The 19,457-nt window shown below is 39.7% G+C and overlaps 1 protein-coding gene across 6 annotated transcripts in view; it reads right to left on the reverse strand.

Annotated features, from left to right (window-relative positions):
• Positions 1-19,457, reverse strand: part of LOC126249630 (pancreatic triacylglycerol lipase-like) — a 486,518-nt gene that overhangs the window by 28,163 nt on the left and 438,898 nt on the right. For all 6 annotated transcript variants that reach the window (XM_049951305.1, XM_049951303.1, XM_049951304.1 and 3 more), the window contains one exon: positions 3,209-3,412. In XM_049951305.1, the coding sequence (XP_049807262.1) occupies positions 3,209-3,412 (204 nt within the window). The remainder of the gene's footprint in view (positions 1-3,208; positions 3,413-19,457) is intronic.

Genomic DNA, 19,457 nt, shown 5'->3' on the forward strand with positions numbered 1-19,457 from the left:
GGAGTTGGCAACCCACAATCATTCGTGTGAGATGCAGTTGTTCTTGGGGAATATGGGAACCTTAGAATGCGAAAAGAAGGTGTTACTTCCGGGATCGAAATTTCAGAAAGTTGGGGAACATTGGATTTATTCTGTGTTCTAACTAGAGACCATAGTTGCCACTTGTTACAGAAATGGTAGATTGACAGATATATCAAAGCTTGAATTGCAGGGCAGTGGGTTATTGATTAATGGCACTGGATGTGAAACAGTGGGGAAGCATTTTCACCTACCAGCTACTTTCACGGATACAACAATGATTAACGTGACACAGCCTATCTTGTATTATCCAGAGGAACCACCACACATATTGCCTCACCAGAACCTAACGTTTATTAATGAGTTCTTGGATCCCACATTCTTACAATCTTTAGATAGCCTGATTATCTCAGAAAAAGAGCAGATCTCAGTTAATCAACTACTGCAGCACGTGCAGCAATATCGGGAGAAACGTACGCAAAACACAATTATATTTGGTGTGTCAACGACTAGCATAATTTTAGTTCTACTTTTTATTTGTGCAACTTACTTTTGTATACGGAAAAAGATGTCTCATTCTGAAATAACAACCGTACATCAAATACCTATGGGATGGATCAGGAATAGTGGAACATAATAGAAACAGATAACCAATGATACGATTGGAATCAGTATTAAGAGTAAATTGATTATTAGCAGATATGAAAAGTTTGACAATGTTGAAGGAGTAGTTGTAAGATACCTGTAGAGTATAAGGAAGTATGGCGTGCACAACCAGTAAGTCCAGAATTGTAAAATTTGGGACGAATTTTCTTAGAGGAGGGGGATGTGTAGTATTGCGGAATAGTAAAGAGTTGGAAGCATGGAATATTATCAAAGTTCCATTGTCTATACCAAGAGCCAGAGGCAGTAGGTTAGCCAAGAGGTAAGAGGATTGCACATGTATCGGAATGTGTCGTCACACAGGGGCAGTGGCCTGGTTACACACAACAGGCAACAGAGAATTGCTTAGCACATGGGTTTGTGTTAGACGGAGACTTTCGTAGAGTGTAAGACAGAGGTATAGCGTCAGCTGTACTGCATTTCATAACTTCGCATAAGTCTGCTGTAACAACACGTAACTCTGTCACAAGAACACCTAAGGGGCGAGTATGACACATAAATCAGCAGTATAAGTGGAACGAATGCATTCATTACAAACGAGCATGACGTCAGGACGTCGCTCGTGCTTCCTTTAAATACGCCAGCTTTGATAGCAACAAGGCACTCGCAGTTAGACTTGCAGTTAGATATGTACTGGGTCGCTGCGTAGCACTCAGCTCGGTGATAGACATGTTAATCTTTATTACGGAGATGTTGCAGTAAGGGTGGCCCATCCAGCAGCAGACGTGAGGGGACAGTACCAGCTCTGGTCCTCTCTGCTGCCACTGTCAATCATCAACCCAGGATTAGCAGACATCACGGTAGATTCGCTCGCCGCCAATGCTGACCACATCAGTGAGCCATCGTTAGAGATTGTGCGGGACCTAGGCCCTGTGCATCCGCTGTCACAACCGGGTGAGCCGACGACGCTGGGGGACTGCAGCCTGTTCCGCCTGTCCACTGCGGATGAGCCACCAGGAGGAGCAGGGAAGAGGACGGGGTGGGATAGAATACACTCCGTACTACGAGAATGCTTCTTGTGCCGACAGCGCTGGGACTCCAACCCGGAGCCTCCTATGCGCAGCGGCCTGCTGTCTGCTGCCGAGCCGGCCAGCCAGCCACTCGCAGCCAAAGTAAGGGCATTCCACCACTATGTCACAGCACATGGCACTGCGCTAGCAAGACTGGTGCGGCCTGGAGCTGGTGTCATCGCTCCGAGTCATCAAGTACTCGGGGAAGGTCGTTGATATCACCAAGCTCAGCCAGCCTGTGTTACGCGGGCCACATCGTACTCAGCAGGAATAAAGGTGTCATGAATTAATAATGTTTCCTTGGCATTTCTGACGCGTCCACAGTCATTTCCTAGCATCCTGACAACTGAAGAGGTCACCACTCAGCTTCCAGTCCACCGTAGGCAACCGGGACCACCGGGGCGCCTACAGTATTTATTACAGAGCATGAGGCACTCTATAGTGGATGCAGAGCCCTAGACTGACACATATGGAATTTTGCAAGATACTAACGGAAGGGTGTCTGTCTCCATAGCTGAATGGTTAGTTTAGATGGCTGCCATGCAGAGGACCTGGTTTCGAGTTCTGGTGCTGCCAAAGATTTTGTTGGGGGCACTGGTATATGATGCACTCAACCTCCTGGTACCAGTTGAGAAGCTATTTGAAAGAGAAATAGTGTCTACAGTCTGGAAAGGGCAAAACAGTCAGAAGAGCAATATGCCAACCACATGCCCCTCCATACTGCATCCATATGTTGCTGACAAGGCAGAGGACAACACAATAGCTGGTCAACATGCCTTGAACCTTCAAGGCTTAGATGAGGAGCTCTCAAGGGAGAGGTGATAGGAGCATTACTATTATATTTGATAATTACTGGGTAACTGCAATTGCTCAATGAGTGATATTGGTCATGGAGTGCTTGTATGACCTACAGTGGAGCACTATTTTATTGTGTATGACCCACAGCAGATATGCCTAGGAAGGGACACTGGATGTAAACAAAAGAGTATTTTTAACCCTCAGGTGAGGGTCACAGCATTCCTGAAATGTCCTAATTTGAGGTCTCTCAAACAAAGGTGGATAATATCTCACAGAAATCTCTCTAGAAAATTCCAGTTCCAGTCTATCTGGGTGGAGTCTGCAAGTAGCCCTCACCAGCTACATAGCACTCCTATCGGAGCAGTAATATAAAATTTGACTAGTAACATTTCACAAAATATTGCAACTGTGACTGGAATAGAATGAAATATTAATATGTGGCATAGCAAAACGTACCCTCAGCAAGCACCTTACAATGCTTTTCATCATAAAGACACAGATACAATTATTGACATATACTATGTAGAGCAGTGTCTTGTATTTAGTGATCATGCAGACACAATTACATCTATTCTGTAGAGATCACAAACATAGAATACGATTACTGTCATAACAAAAACTGCAATGGAAACAGTCATTACATGGGTACTGCATACCTCTACAAGCCAAATATGTGTATGTCCATATGTGAGAATACTTTTAGATTGGCTCATACTTACTTCCTGTTATTGATATCCACTTCTGCAACCTCTATTTTTGACACATATAGATGATCATTACACCAAAAGAAACAGAGAGATCGTGGCTGCAGGACATCCATATCATACTGCCAGTAAAACTCCACTTTGCGAATGGGTCCAACATCCATTGGATGTGTTACAACAAAAGTTCGGGACTGCCCATGTTGTAATTTCACATAGCCACTGTAACAAAGTATGTGTGTTAAACTGCAGCTTATATTCTTAAAACACAACACCATGAAGAGAAATTATTGTAGACAGAAATTAGTAATAATTCCACTGCTCTTTTGAACGTGTCTAAAGAATGTCCAGTCTCTAATAGAGCAGACTGTTCTAACCATTTATTTTTCCACAGAAAATGCTTTGTCTGAGTTAATGCAGTTACAGAAAATTATGTTATTAAATAATGAAAAAAGGAAGTAGCAAAAATTAATATTCTGGATGAATGTCAAAGCAGGTCACAGCAGTTCTATTTTGTATGCATGTTAAACTACACATCTTAAATAATTTATATTTACAAACTTAGGAAATTAGTGTTTTAAGCTGAAATTATTAGTGCTAAAACAGCACCAACTTGTGGAAATTTAAACCAATTAAATGAAAATGGACATTCTACAACTATGAGCTAAATTGTTTAGTCCAACTTTGTTGGAATTGGTGAAATCTGAAGTATACAGTCTGGATCTCATATAATTCTTGTGTCATCATAAAAACATTATGTCATTTAACAAAATACTCACTGTTAAAATTAAAAGGCAGTGAGTACTATAGGCTAAATTGTGGCAATACAGTAACTCTTTACCTCTTTGGTTCTTAAAAAATTCTGTTACAACAGTTAACTGGACATGACAATTGCAACACAGCACAACAGTCATAACATTAATGAAATAGACTGATAGGATTACAGTTCTGTTAGCTCTTCAACCAAATGTTTATTGAACTACTTGTGTACTCCACAAGCAAATGCACTGTATGTTATGGAGGGTATAGAGTATGTATGAATTATAATTTGGCACTTCATGTATGTGTTATGAATGGATATGAGCAGTAATGGCCTTGCACATGGACTACTGTCTCATGCTAGATAGCATACAAAACAAAAATGCACCCATGTTTCTTTGAAAGCAGAGGTGACAGATGGAGGAAACAATTGAAAATGTGATTTTATACAGTCAAAACTGAGATTTTTGCTACAAGCTACAAAACACTACTATACAATGTTATTACGAACACAATTGTTTGCTAATAAGGGTTAGCAGTGAATTAAAATAAATTAATATTGCCTAACATCTAGCTACCTGGCACACCAGCATGTATTACTGGCATCTTTGTTCATCTGTCGATTACTAACAGGAAAAACAGCAGTTGATATGCCCCTGTTTATGCCTTAACTTCTCTCATTGTACCATCATTGCCATCATGAAAGATGTGCGTCAGAAGAAGAGCTATTAGGATTGAGGGCATTCCTCCCTAAACGTCTGGACAAGCTGGTCACAGAGAGAGCTAACATCAGCCAGAGAATGGTGATGGTCAGAGAAAGGTGGGTAGACAAACAATCTGCAAGTTTAATACTGGATCTTCAAGTTATAAGGAAGGCCCTGCTGGCAGCTACTGCCTACAATCTGTGCAGTTCGCTGCAATTTATGGCTCATACGCACATCACTGCTGCCTAGGTTCAGAGGCCACTCTTAGTTACTTCAGATGGCTGGCTGTAGTAGTGAGGACGAATAACTTCACATGTGTTGTGGAAGAATCATAATTCCCACAACTGACAGTGGTTCTCTAGTTTGTAATCAGGTGGAGAGATGAAACCAGAGGCCTCAGACCATTCTGCAACAATCACATACACAGATTTCTTGGCCTCCCCTATCAAGTGGAGGACCTCCCTAGTACGTCAAGTGCGGACTATACACAGGAGGTAGACACTTGGATAGTACGGTATATTGTCTCTCTTATGAAAAAACCACAAATGTATGAAAAAGGCAATTTTGATTTATATGTATTGGCAAGTTGCATTCTTTGAGTCCTCTATCATAGAAAAACCTTGAATGAGTTGTTTTAGTAAAAATAATAATAATAATAATAATATTGCAATGCCACAACAGTGAATAAACCACATCCAAGATTGTGGTACTCTGTTACAAGCTCCCATAGCATTTTTCAAACATGAATGTGCTGCATACATTGATCAGATATGCTTCCAAATTTTCTTACATGTGATTACAATCATGTATCTCATCATTATTTATGTCACTTCACATGTAACAATGTGTTGATAACATTTCAGCTGTTCATTTAAGAGCTCAGTTCATTATACTCCACATTATTATTGGGCAAAAATGCATTTCTACATCGTAGCTGCAATAAGACTGCACAAAAGCTGTACAAAAATCTGTGATGGTACTGCTGATCAAGATGAACCTGGCAGACATAAACAATATAACAAACTGTTGGAGAATGATGATGATTGTACACGTAAGGTGGAACATTCTGAGTTATCTTTCCATTCAGCTGCAAGAAGGTACCTCAATTCAAGCCTAATTATCACATTAATGTATAATTACTATAAAACTGAAAATGAAGGCAACTGAAAGTCAGCATATCTTCAAAAACCACATAAAATATTCCATAAGTGCAAAATTTAGGATTCTTTCGACTGAAGGAAGATCTGTATTGCAAATGTACCACATTTAATTCACTGCCCAAGAATGGGAAGCTGTTGAAGCAAGACAGATTAGATTAGATTAGATTAGATTAATACTAGTTCCATGGATCATTAATACGATATTTCGTAATGATGTGGAACGAGTCAAATTTTCCAATACATGACATAATTAAGTTAATTTAACAACATACTTAAGTTAATATAACAACTTTTTTATTGGTGGACGTCATGGCAAGTATTTGCAGAGAAAAACGACACCACAGAACAACCCAATTGATGTGGCCATAAATTTTTATCAACAAGCTGTGTTGAAAACCTCAAATAATCCTTGCTAACAAATAGTCAATATGAGGAAACCTGGCAGTGTATAATTTGACCACACACAATCTGAGAAATCAAGATGGCACTAGTAACTTGTGGAATGAGAGAATCAATGGAAACTGCAACATGTGTCTATGACTACATCATGGTGCTAATAGAAATTACAAAAGTAAGAATAATACCAGTTGTCTGAGGGGTTCAGCTGAAGAAGTCTGCCTTTGTGTTTATGTCTGTCACTGTGCAAGAATCATCCAAACTTACAGTAAACTGACTACACATTTTTTTGAAACAGGTGACACAGAAATGGTGTGTAACTTTATTCATTTCACGACACAGAAAAAAAGTAAGTACTAGCTGATGTACCACTCTGAAGGATTGAAACAAACCATTCACGTAAGTACTAGCTGATTTACCACTCTGAAGGGTTGAAACAAACCATCCAAAATTGCAGGAGGAACTCTCATCCTTTCATCGTCTGCAGTATGTTGTATGATGAGTTCCTAAATTTTAAAAACGATCAGATAATGACCCTAAAATTCTAATGCACAAATTTTGCCTCTTCAACTGCAAAAGAAGGAAACCTCCTACAGTGTTTTATAAGATAGAATTTGAAGACATCTTTAGAGAAGTAACCTTAATAAGAAAGAAAGAACCTTCAGCAAATGACTCGTCAAAAGGAATACACGAAAAAACTTCTGATAATAGCAGCAAAGCTCAAGGTTCTGCTTTCAATTTGTGAGAAGCAGATAATTACATGGGAATATCATGAATATTACTGCCATTTCTTGAGCACTCAAACTGTGTGTGACACATTGCCTGAACTAGATACTGATGGAGATGAAATGTTTCTGTGAATTTGATTTTTGTTTACAGTTTTATTGCTGGTTCAGTCTATAGTTTGTAGTTTCTCTTGTTTACTTTAAAGCAATAAAAACTGGAATTAGTATTTGATATGTCTGATTTACTTACAGTATGTAGATGAAAATTCAGTATGCCTTGGTAATTCAGAACGATGAATGCACAGTTATAACCCTCCCCCCTCCAAGAGGTGGGAGGTATGATTATGAATCTCATATCTTAACATTTGTACATATGGTAACAATAAATCACACAAATCAATTTCTTTAATTACCATAGTTTAGTTTGAAGACTTTGTGAAACATTCAATCCTGTGTATCTCATAATTAGTATAATGCATATTCACTGTTTTAACATAGAGGGGATGATATGTGGTATGCATATATGGCTTTCTTTTCATACTAGGGAAACTCCTCCTGATACCTTATGGTCAATTATGATCCAGCCCTTAAGTTTCACACATGCAGCTATGCTAATTTCAGATCTTTCACTGTTATTTTGGTCATCTACTTTCTGGCCGTTTTTGAAATGAGAAAAGACACTGATGACACAGTGTTAAGAGTGGTTTTATATGCTCCATTATGGTGGCATTACCGATGCTGGACAGTAACACAACGGTATATCTTGCAGATTGTGTGCCACTGTGGTAGGGGGAGAGTGTGCTTAAATGATTGAATCCATTCTCTAAGTATCTTCAGTGGCAACAACACTGTGGCAACCTCTCTACAATTCATCTTTAGTGGCAGTAACACTGTGGTAACCTCTCTACAGTTCAGCTATACCAAGAGCCGGATTCCAAAGTCTTAAGGACACCAGCAGTTTGAGAAGGGTGATTCCAAGTGCTGGTATTTAAATATAGATTTGTGTGCATGGGTTTGCAATATACAGCATGTTCTAATGTACCATCAACTTTCTTCAGATTTGTGCTAGATCCTTGAGAACACCATGTCAAAGTGATCTTCTGCCATCCTATGAAGTCTACAGCCCTACTTGCATCTCTAAAGGATACCTTGTTGCTTTAAAAGATTGACAGGTACCAGATTCCTTTTGGAACTTGTGGCAGCTGATATATTGGCAAAATAGCATGAACTGTTCATGAAAGAGGCACTTAACTTCAACAGTACACCCACATGGTTCAGCCAGACAAGTCATCACTGATAGAATGTTTCATAGATATGTGCTACTCTATAGACCTCATGAGATGAAGATTTTAGCTTCCACCTCATCATTTTGGGACCCAATGCTTAAGAAGTTAAGGAGATTTGAATAACAGAACATTTAATAAATTGCAATAGTCATTTTAACTTGGACAAGTTATGGAATCCAGCACTTTCAATAAGTAAATCACGTAGATGTCACCAGTGTTGTCACCACTGAAGATACATAGATAAAGAACTTGACCATTTGAACACTTTCTCTGCCTGCCACATGAGGCATGTGGATACAATGTTTAGCTTTTGCTGCTGAATGGCTTCTGAGGTGTGGACTTGCATACACAGTGTCCAGTAACTACACAGTGGAGCATGTAATACTGCTCTTGGAGCTGTACTGTCAGTGTCTTGGCTCACTTAGAGGACAGCTGGAAAATACACAGCTGAAATATTGGTGGAAGAGATAAAAGCTGCATGGCTGCATGCCTAAAATTTAATTAGATTAATAGATACATCATGAAAAGCTGAATATGCACAGCTATGAATCATATATCTGGTAGCTTAGTTACAAAAGGCTACATCCATTCCTGCAGGTGAAAAAGAGAATACATTAATATGATATTAGTTAACTGGTAGAACACCATGGTAATGTCTGTAATTAATCTCAGCTATTAATGGCAGCCCCTCCTTGAACTATGGACTTTGTAGAGGTGGGTGGGTTGTATGCCTCAACAGTATCAATAGCCATGCTGTAGAGGCAACCACAATGGAGGAGTACCCGAGAGACCAGACTAACCGGCCTTGTAACATTAGTCAATATGACTTTATTGCACTGGTACTGTGGGTGGCTGAAAGCAAGGGAAAACTACAGCCATCATTCTTTTACCTAAAGGCATGCACCTTAATGATGGCTTAATGACAATGGCATCCACTTCAGTAAAATATTCCAGAAGTAAAATAGTCTCTCAATTGTATTCATGAGCAGGCACTACTCAAGAGGATGTTGTCATTAGGGAAAACAAAACTGGCATACTACTGCTCCCAAAGTGGGAGTTAGATCCCTTAATCAGGTAGTTAGGATAGAGAATTTTAAAAAAGAAATTGATTTGGCCAGGTCAGGACAGGATTATCTACATGAAATCAGACAGGGATGAGACAGGGGTAGGCCTAAGAATGAGTCAGAAAATAGGAATATAGGTACGTTACTATTAACAGCATCGTGAACACATTATCACAGCCAAGATAGAGATGAAACCCACACCCACCACAATAGTACAAGTTTATATACCAGCTACCTCCTTAGATGGCGAAGAGGTTGAAAGAATGTGTGATGACATACAAGAAATTCTTGAGGTAGTATAAGGGAGATGAAACTTTAATTGTAATGGATGACTAAAATCCTATGGTAGGAAAAATGATATGAGAACATGGACTGAGGACAAGACTGAAAGAGTAAGCTGTCTTATAGAATTTTGCACACAGCATAATTTAATCATGGTTAAAACTTTGTTTAAGAATCGTGAAAGAAGGTAGTATATGTGGTAAAGACGTGGGGACAATGGAAATATTTAGACTGATTATATAGTGGTGAAACAAAGATTTTGAAACCAGATTTTAACCTGTAAGTCTTTTCCCGGGGCAAATGTGGACTCTGACCATAATTCATTGGTTATAAACTGCAGATTAAAACTGAAAAAAAATAAAAAAGATAGGAATTTACAGAGAAGGGACCCTGGATAAACTGAAAGAACCAGAGCTTGTTAACAGTTTCAGAATGAGCACTAGGCAGTGTTTGATGGAAGCAGGGGACTGAAATGCAATTGAAGATGAAGGGGGCAGCTTTGAGATATGAAACAGTGAAGGCAGCAGAGGATTAACACAGGGCCTAATAGAAGTCCTTGAATAACAAATAAAATATTGAATTTAATTCTCTAAAGGAAAAAATATAAAAATGCAGCTAATGAAGCAAGCAAAAGGAATATAGATGTTTAAAAAGAAAAAAAAAATGAGACTGGCATAAAGAGCAAAATGGCTAATTAGGTATGGCTAGAGGACAAATGCAAGGCTGTAGAAGCATGTGTGACTAGTGTGAAGGTAAATGTTACCTACTAAGAAATTAAAGCACCTTTTGGAGAAAAAGGCAAGCAACTCTATGAACATCAGGAGTCAAAATGGCAAGCCAGCACGAAGTAAAGAATGGAAAGCTGCAAGTTGGAAGTATTATATAAAACTGCTGTACATAGAAATGTACAACAAGATAAAATTATGCAAATCAAGGAGAAATTAATTGCAAATTAGATATAATACCATGAGAAGAATTTGAGAGAATACTGAAAAATCTCAGTTAAAACAAGGCCCGTGGAATGGCGAACATTGCCTAGTAATTATCAAGATCTTTGTGAGGGCAAGTCATGACAAAACTATTCCACATGGTGGGCAATATATATGAGTGTGTTCAAATATCCTCACACTTTAAGAAGAATGTAATGATTTCAGTTTCAGAGAAGTCGGCTACTGACAAGTCTGAATATTACCAAACTATTAGTTTAGTATGTCATTGTTGCAAAATACTGACACATATTGTTTACAGAAGCACAGAAACACTTGTAGAGGTCATCACTGCCAAAGATCAGCTTGGGTTCCAGAGAAATACAGGAACACAGGGGCAGTACTAGCCCTATGGCTGATCTTAGAAAATAGGTTGAAGAAAAGGAAATCTACATTTATAGCATTTGTAAATTTACAGATTGATTTTGACAATGTTGACTGAACACACTCTTTGAAAATTTGAAGGTAACAGGGATAAAATACATGGACTGAAAGGTTATTTACAACTTGTGCAGGAACCAGACAGCAATTATTAAACTTGAAGGACACAAAAGGGAAAACATAGTTGAGAAGAGAGTCAGGCAGTGTTGTAGCCTATCCTGATGTTATTCAGTATGTGCACTGAGCAAGCTGTGAAGGGAGCCAAGGAGACATTTGGAAATGAAATTTTCTGTGTCATCCAAACAAGACACAGCCAGGGCAAAAGCACCACAGACACAAAGATGTGAGCTGGTTCCAATGCCATAGAGACTCCCCACTTGCGCGAGTTCCACCAGTGCCACGGGCAGTGCTGAGGATGGAGACATTGACTTCGCCTTGGCCAATTGCCAGCCAAGTACAATCGGCCAATGACCAGACGTCAATGGACAGAAGCCTACTCAGAAGACGAAGAGCAAGCTCTTGCCCACTTCATTGTAGATCATCATCCAGGGTTGGCTTAGACAGGGAACATCATTTAGTGAAGTCTTAGAAGTGAATAGACAGTTGTTGTGAATTGCATCTGTTATGTACTGAGAAGTTTACCGATGATTATTTGCACTTAGCCATTGAGGGCCTTATTTGTGTTATATTACATGCATTGTTGCAGACTTCATTATTCAACAAGTCACAAAGACAAGTAAACCTTTTTAACTCATTTTTGTGACTTTGTTACTAATTTGTTGGAGTGTTGTATAACCTCCATTCTCCTATCCTGTTACTTGGCTGTGGGACATAACTGTGTAATAGTGGATGGGAGAAATTGTCTTAGTGGTATACTACACCAGAAGCCATTTCGCAAACTCACAAACTCAGCCTACTGTAACAACAGTGGCGTCTCGGCTTCCAAAGAAGTAGCAACAAGCCCTTTACAAAACTGGCAACAAGGGTTTACAAAAGTAGCATAGATGAGAGTTGCATCATGCAATAATGAATTATAAATTGTGGGTGGGGTTGACATCTTAACCAGTTTATTACCAATAACATAAAAGCAAAAGGTGTGATGTATATGACATGCTACCACAACTATATATATATATATATATATATATATATATATATATATATATATATATATATATATATAATAGAGGGAAACATTCCACGTGGGAAAAATATATGTAAAAACAAAGATGATGTGACTTACCGAACGAAAGCGCTGGCAGGTCGATAGACACACAAACAAACACAAACACACACACAAAATTCAAGCTTTCGCAACAAACTGTAGCCTCATCAGGAAAGAGGGGAAGGAGACGGAAAGACGAAAGGATGTGGGTTTTAAGGGAGAGGGTAAGGAGTCATTCCAATCCCGGGAGTGGAAAGACTTACCTTAGGGGGAGAAAAGGACAGGTATACACTCGCACACACGCACATATCCATCCACACATATACAGACACAAGCGGACATATTTAAATTTGGTCTTTAAATATGTCCGCTTGTGTCTGTATATGTGTGGATGGATATGTGCGTGTGTGCGAGTGTATACCTGTCCTTTTTTCCCCCTAAGGTAAGTCTTTCCGCTCCCGGGATTGGAATGACTCTTTACCCTCTCCCTTAAAACCCACATCCTTTCGTCTTTCCCTCTCCTTCCCCTCTTTCCTGATGAGGCAACAGTTTGTTGCGAAAGCTTGAATTTTGTGTGTGTGTTTGTGTGTCTATCGACCTACCAGCGCTTTCGTATATATATATATATATATATATATATATATATATATATATATATATATATATATATATATATATATATAGATGATGAGACTTACCAAACAAAAGCGCTGGCAGGTCGATAGACACACAAACAAACACAAATATACACACAAAATTCAAGCTTTCGCAACAAACTGTTGCCTCATCAGGAAAGAGGGAAGGAGAGGGAAAGACGAAAGGATGTAGGTTTTAAGGGAGAGGGTAAGGAGTCATTCCAATCCCGGGAGCGGAAAGACTTACCTTAGGATGTGTGGATGGATATGTGTGTGTGTGCGAGTGTATACCTGTCCTTTTTTCCCCCTAAGGTAAGTCTTTCCGCTCCCGGGATTGGAATGACTCCTTACCCTCTCCCTTAAAACCTACATCCTTTCGTCTTTCCCTCTCCTTCCCTCTTTCCTGATGAGGCAACAGTTTGTTGCGAAAGCTTGAATTTTGTGTGTATATTTGTGTTTGTTTGTGTGTCTATCGACCTGCCAGCGCTTTTGTTTGGTAAGTCTCATCATCTTTCTTTTTAGATATATTTTTTCCACGTGGAATGTTTCCCTCTGTTATATATATATATATATATATATATATATATATATATATATATATATATATATATATAACAGAGGGAAACATTCCACGTGGAAAAAATATATCTAAAAAGAAAGATGATGAGACTTACCAAACAAAAGCGCTGGCAGGTCGATAGACACACAAACAAACACAAATATACACACAAAATTCTAGCTTTCGCAACAAACGGTTGCTTCGTCAGGAAAGAGGGAAGGAGAGGGAAAGATGAAAGGAAGTGGGTTTTAAGGGAGAGGGTAAGGAGTCATTCCAATCCCGGGAGTGGAAAGACTTACCTTAGGGGGAAAAAAGGACGGGTATACACTCGCACACACACACATATCCATCCGCATATACACAGACACAAGCAGACATATATATATATATATATATATATATATATATATATATATATATATATATATAAGGTCACAATTGTGTAGAAGTAATAAGGTAAATAAGAACACTTTAAATTTGAAGCTAAAGTCATGCCAGCCGCTGTTGCCACTGCTTCTGACTTGGGAATCTGCCACCCCTTTGTCAATTTTGTAAAGGCCTTGTTGCCACTGCTGTCAAGGCTGAGTTGCCACTGTTGTTGCAGTAGGCCGAGTTTGTGAGTTTATGGAGTGGCTTCTAGTGCAGTACATCACTAAGACAATTTCTTCCTACCACTATTACACAGTTATGCCCCAGCGTCAAATAACAGGGGAGGCGAATGAAGGTTCTACAACACTCCAACAAATTAGTAACATAGTCACACAAATGAGTTAAAAAGGTCTCTTTATCTTTGTGGTTTGTTGAATAATGAATTCTGCAATGCTGCATGTAATATAACATGAAAAAGCACCTCAATAGCTAAGTGCAAAAAATCATAGGTAAACTTTTCAGTACATAGCAAACACAATTTACAAGTGTCTGTTCACTTCTAAGAGTTCACTAAACGACATTCCCTGTCAAAGTCAGCCCTGGGCGATGATCTACTGTATAATCAAGTGGGTGAGAGCTGCTCTTCTGTCTTCTTCCAAGTAGGTTTCTGTCTATTGTCCGGTCACTGGTAGATTGTACTTGGCTGGCAATTGGCCAAGTTGAAGTCAATATCTCCACCCTCGGTGCCACCCATGGCACTGGTGGAACTTGTACAGGTGGGGAGTCTCTTTGGCAATGGCACCAACTCGCATCTTTGCGCCTGTGGTGCCTTTGCCCTTGCTGTGCCTTGTTGGGATGATGCAGCATAACTAATGTTCAGAGAGGAAAAATACGAGGTGCATTCAAGTTCTAAGGCCTCCGATTTTTTTTCTAATTAACTACTCACCAGAAATCGATGAAACTGGCGTTACTTCTCGACGTAATCGCCCTGCAGATGTAAACATTTTTCACAACGCTAACGCCATGATTCCATGGCAGCGGCGAAGGCTTCTTTAGGAATCTGTTTTGACCACTGGAAAATCGCTGAGGCAATAGCAGCACGGCTGGTGAATGTGCGGCCATGGAGAATGTCTTTCATTGTTGGAAAAAGCCAAAGTCACTAGGAGCCATGTCAGGTGAGTAGGGAGCATGAGGAATCACTTCAAAGTTGTTATCACGAAGAAACTGTTGCGTAATGTTAGCTCAATGTGCGGGTGCGTTGTCTTGGTGAAACAGCACACGCGCAGCCCTTCCCGGACGTTTTTGTTGCAGTGCATGAAGGAATTTGTTCTTCAAAACATTTTCGTAGGATGCACCTGTTACCGTAGTGCCCTTTGGAACGCAATGGGTAAGGATTACGCCCTCGCTGTCCCAGAACATGGACACCATCATTTTTTCAGCACTGGCCGTTACCTGAAATTTTTTTGGTGGCGGTGAATCTGTGTGCTTCCATTGAGCTGACTGGCGCTTTGTTTCTGGATTGAAAAATGGCATCCACGTCTCATCCATTGTCACAACCGACAAAAAGAAAGTCCCATTCATGCTGTCATTGCACGTCAATATTACTTGGCAACATGCCACACGGGCAGCCATCTGGTCGTCCGTTAGCATTCGTGGCACCCACCTGGATGACACTTTTCGCATTTTCAGGTCGTCATGCAGGATTGTGTGCACAGAACCCACAGAAATGCCAACTCTGGAGGCGATCTGTTCAACAGTCATTCGGCGATCCCCCAAAACAATTCTCTACACTTTCTCGATCATGTCGACAGACCGGCTTGTGCGAGCCCGAGGTTGTTTCGGTTTGTTGTCACATGATGTTCTGCCTTCATTAAACTGTCGCACCCACGAACGCACTTTCAACACATCCATAACTCCATCACCACATGTCTCCTTCAACTGTCGATGAATTTCAATTGGTTTCACACCATGCAAATTCAGAAAACGAATGATTTCACGCTGTTCAAGTAAGGAAAACGTCGCCATTTTAAGTATTTAAAACAGTTCTCATTCTCGCCGCTGGCGGTAAAATTCCATCTGCCATACGGTGCTGCCATCTCTGGGACATATTGACAATGAACGCGGCCTCATTTTAAAACAATGCGCATGTTTCTATCTCTTTCCAGTCCGGAGAGGCCTTAGAACTTGAATGCACCTCGTAAAACTTTATGCTTTGCTGATGACATTGTAATTCTTTCAGACACATCAAAGAACTTGGAAGAGCCATTGAAAACAATGTGTAACCTCTTCAAAAGAGATTATAAGATAAACATAAAAAATATAGAACAAGGATAATGGAATGTAGTTTAACTAAATCAGGCAATGTTAAGGGAATTAGACTAGGAAAAGAGACATTAAATCGAGCAGATGAGTTTCACTGTTTGAGCAGTGAAATAAGCGATGATGGTTGAAGTACAGAGGATATAAAACAGAGACTGGAAAAACATTTCTGAAAAAGAGGAATTTGTTAATATCCAATAGAACAGCGGCACTGAGAATGACGAGAGCTCAAAGCAATGACACATAGTTATGAGGAAAATAGACATTTGTGAAAAACAAATTTGCATGCAAATCACCAGTTCCTATAAAAAATTATGAACCCACTTTATGTCATAAAATTTTAATTCATATCAAGGATTGTTATTATTAATGTTAATTCCCAAAATTTTCATATATAGGCTAGTCGCAATAGTGTCTTTCTTACTGTTGTGTAGTTTGTAACTAATGTGAAACTAGAATCAGTACATGAGGAACACACACACACACACACGTGTGTGTGTGTGTGTGTGTGTGTGTGTGTGTGTGTGTGTGTGTGTGTGTGTGTGTGTTTGTTATGGCCTATCCCATACTTCAAAGTAATCATTATCATCAATATCATTAAGCACATTCTCTGGCTTGTTTGGTTAAGTCTATATATTTCAAGTTTTATCTAACAGTTTTGTGTTTCATAGTTGATATTTGCCTTCCATCTACATATTTTGGCACCAGATTTGGCAATGTATCTAAAAATTGTTAAAAAAAATCACAAACTGTGGCCTCCCTTGATGTGTCTTGCAGAAAATGATGGTCTCCCAGACCTCCAATGAAGAATGTGTTACTTTCAGCAACATTTCATGGCAACCTGTCAAAAACTTCATCACTGTAAAATTTCTGAAATTTCTTGAGCGTCAACTTTTGGTTTGATGATGAGGTTCTACATCTACATCTACATTTATACTCTGCAAGCCACCCAACGGTGTGTGGCAGAGGGCACTTTATGTGCTACTGTCATTACCTCCCTTTCTTGTTCCACTCGCGTATGGTTAGCGGGAAGAATGACTGCCGGAAAGCCTCTGTGCATGCTTGAGTCTCTCTAATTTTACATTCGTGATCTCTTCGGGAGGTATAAGTAGGGGGAAGCAATATATTTGATACCTCATACAGAAACGCACCCTCTCGAAACCTGGACAGCAAGCAACACCGCGATGCAGAGCGCCTCTCTTGCAGAGTCTGCCACTCGAGTTTGCTAAACATCTCTGCAACGCTATCACGCTTACCAAATAACCCTGTGATGAAATGCGCCACTCTTCTTTGAATCTTCTCCATCTCCGCTGTCAACCTGACCTGGTATGGATCCCACACTGATGAGCAATACTCAAGTATATTGTAAGCCACCTCCTTTGTTGATGGACTACATTTACTAAGGACTCTCCCAATGAATCTCAACCTGGCACCTGCCTTACCAACAATTAATTTTATATGATCATTCCACTTCAAATCGTTCCATACGCATACTCCCAGATATTTTACAGAAGTAACTGCTACCAGTATTTGTTCCGCTATCATATGATCATACAATAAAGGATCCTTCTTTCTATGTATTCGCAATACATTACATTTGTCTATGTTAAGGGTCAGTTGCCACTCCATGCAACAAGTGCCTATCCACTGCAGATCTTCCTGCATTTTGCTACAGTTTTCTAATGCTGCAACTTCTCTGTATACTACAGCATCATTCGCGAAAAGCCACATGGAACTTCCGACACTATCTACTAGGTCATTTATATATATTGTGAAAAGCAATGGTCCCATAACACTCCCCTGTGGCACGCCAGAGGTCACTTTAAAGTCTGTAGATGTCTCTCCATTGAGAACAACATGCTGTGTGCTGTCCGCCAAAAACTCTTCAATCCAGCCACACAGTTGCTCTGTTATTCCGTAGGCTCTTACTTTGTTTATCAAGCGACAGTGTGGAACTGTATCGAATGCCTTCCGGAAGTCAAGGAAAATGGCATCTACCTGGGAGCCTTTATCTAATATTTTCTGGGTCTCATGAACAAATAAAGTGAGTTGGGTCTCACACGACCGCTGTTTCTGGAATCCATGTTGATTCCTACAGAGTAGATTCTGGGTTTCCAGAAATGACATGATACGTGAGCAAAAAACATGTTCTAAAATTCTACAACAGATCGATGTCAGAGATATAGGTCTACAATTTTGCACATCTGCTTGACGACCCTTCTTGAAAACTGGGACTACCTGTGCTCTTTTCCAATCATTTGGAACCTTCTGTTCCTCTAGAGACTTGTGGTACATGGCTGTTAGAAGGGGGGCAAGTTCTTTCGCGTACTCTGTGTAGAATCGAATTAGTATCCCATCAGGTCCAGTAGACTTTCCTCTGTTGAGTGATTTCAGTTGCTTTTCTATTCCTTTGACACTTATTTCGATGTCAGCCATTTTTTCGTTCACGTGGTGATTTAGAGAAGGAACTGCAGTGCAGTCTTCCTCTGTGAAACAGCTTTGGAAAAAGGTGTTTAGTATTTCAGCTTTACGTGTGTCATCCTCTGTTTCAATACCATTATCATCCCAGAGTGACTGGATATGCTGTTTTGATCCACTTACTGATTTAATGTAAGACCACTTTTAATAATTCTGCAATTCTCAGCACCCATCACCCATTTTACAGACTGGAATGGTGAATCCATGGAATGTGTGTGTGTGTGTGTGTGTGTGTGTAGGAGGGTGACGAGGGGGGGGGGGGGGAGCAAGTGTTTAGGGGCAATCAACCACTCAAGGTTATCAGTGCCAATATGTAGATCAGTTGAACAGTTGAAACAAATGTTCTTAAAACTTAGAAAATGCAATCAGAGAACTAAAAGACAAACTGAGATAAAATCACACTCACTCTAACAAGTTATTAAAACAATGTAGAGGAATTACATCTGATGTTTTGAGTCACATATGTAATGCATCATCACTGACTCAGGGTATTTTTCCAGACAGGTTAAAATATGCCATTGTCAGGCCTCTCTACAAAATGGGGGAAACCACAGATGTCAATCATTACTGGCCAGTATCCTTGCTTACAGCATTTTCAAAAATTTTTGAGAAAGTAATGTACTCAAGAGTGGGTAGCCATCTCAACAGTTATGGGATACTTAGTAAATCACAGTTCAGATTTCAGAAATGTTGTTCCACTGACACAGCAATATACAATTTCACTGTCCACATAACAGAGTCTTTAAATAGTAAAATGTCACCAGTAGGATTATTCTGTGACTTATCCAAAGCATTTGATTGTGTGAACCATGACATTATGTTAGAGAAATTACAATTCTATGGTATAAATGAAACAGCATATGAGTGGTTTAAGTCATATCTACAGAACAGGAAGCAAAAAGTCTCTCTATATGCTTCAAGTGATTCAAAGCAGTTTGCCACTTCATCTAACTGGGGTGAAATTACATTAGGTGTTCCACAAGGTTCGATCATGGGTCC

This window comes from Schistocerca nitens, chromosome 3 (genome assembly GCF_023898315.1).
Source record: "Schistocerca nitens isolate TAMUIC-IGC-003100 chromosome 3, iqSchNite1.1, whole genome shotgun sequence".
Classification (NCBI taxonomy): Eukaryota; Metazoa; Arthropoda; class Insecta; order Orthoptera; family Acrididae; genus Schistocerca; species Schistocerca nitens.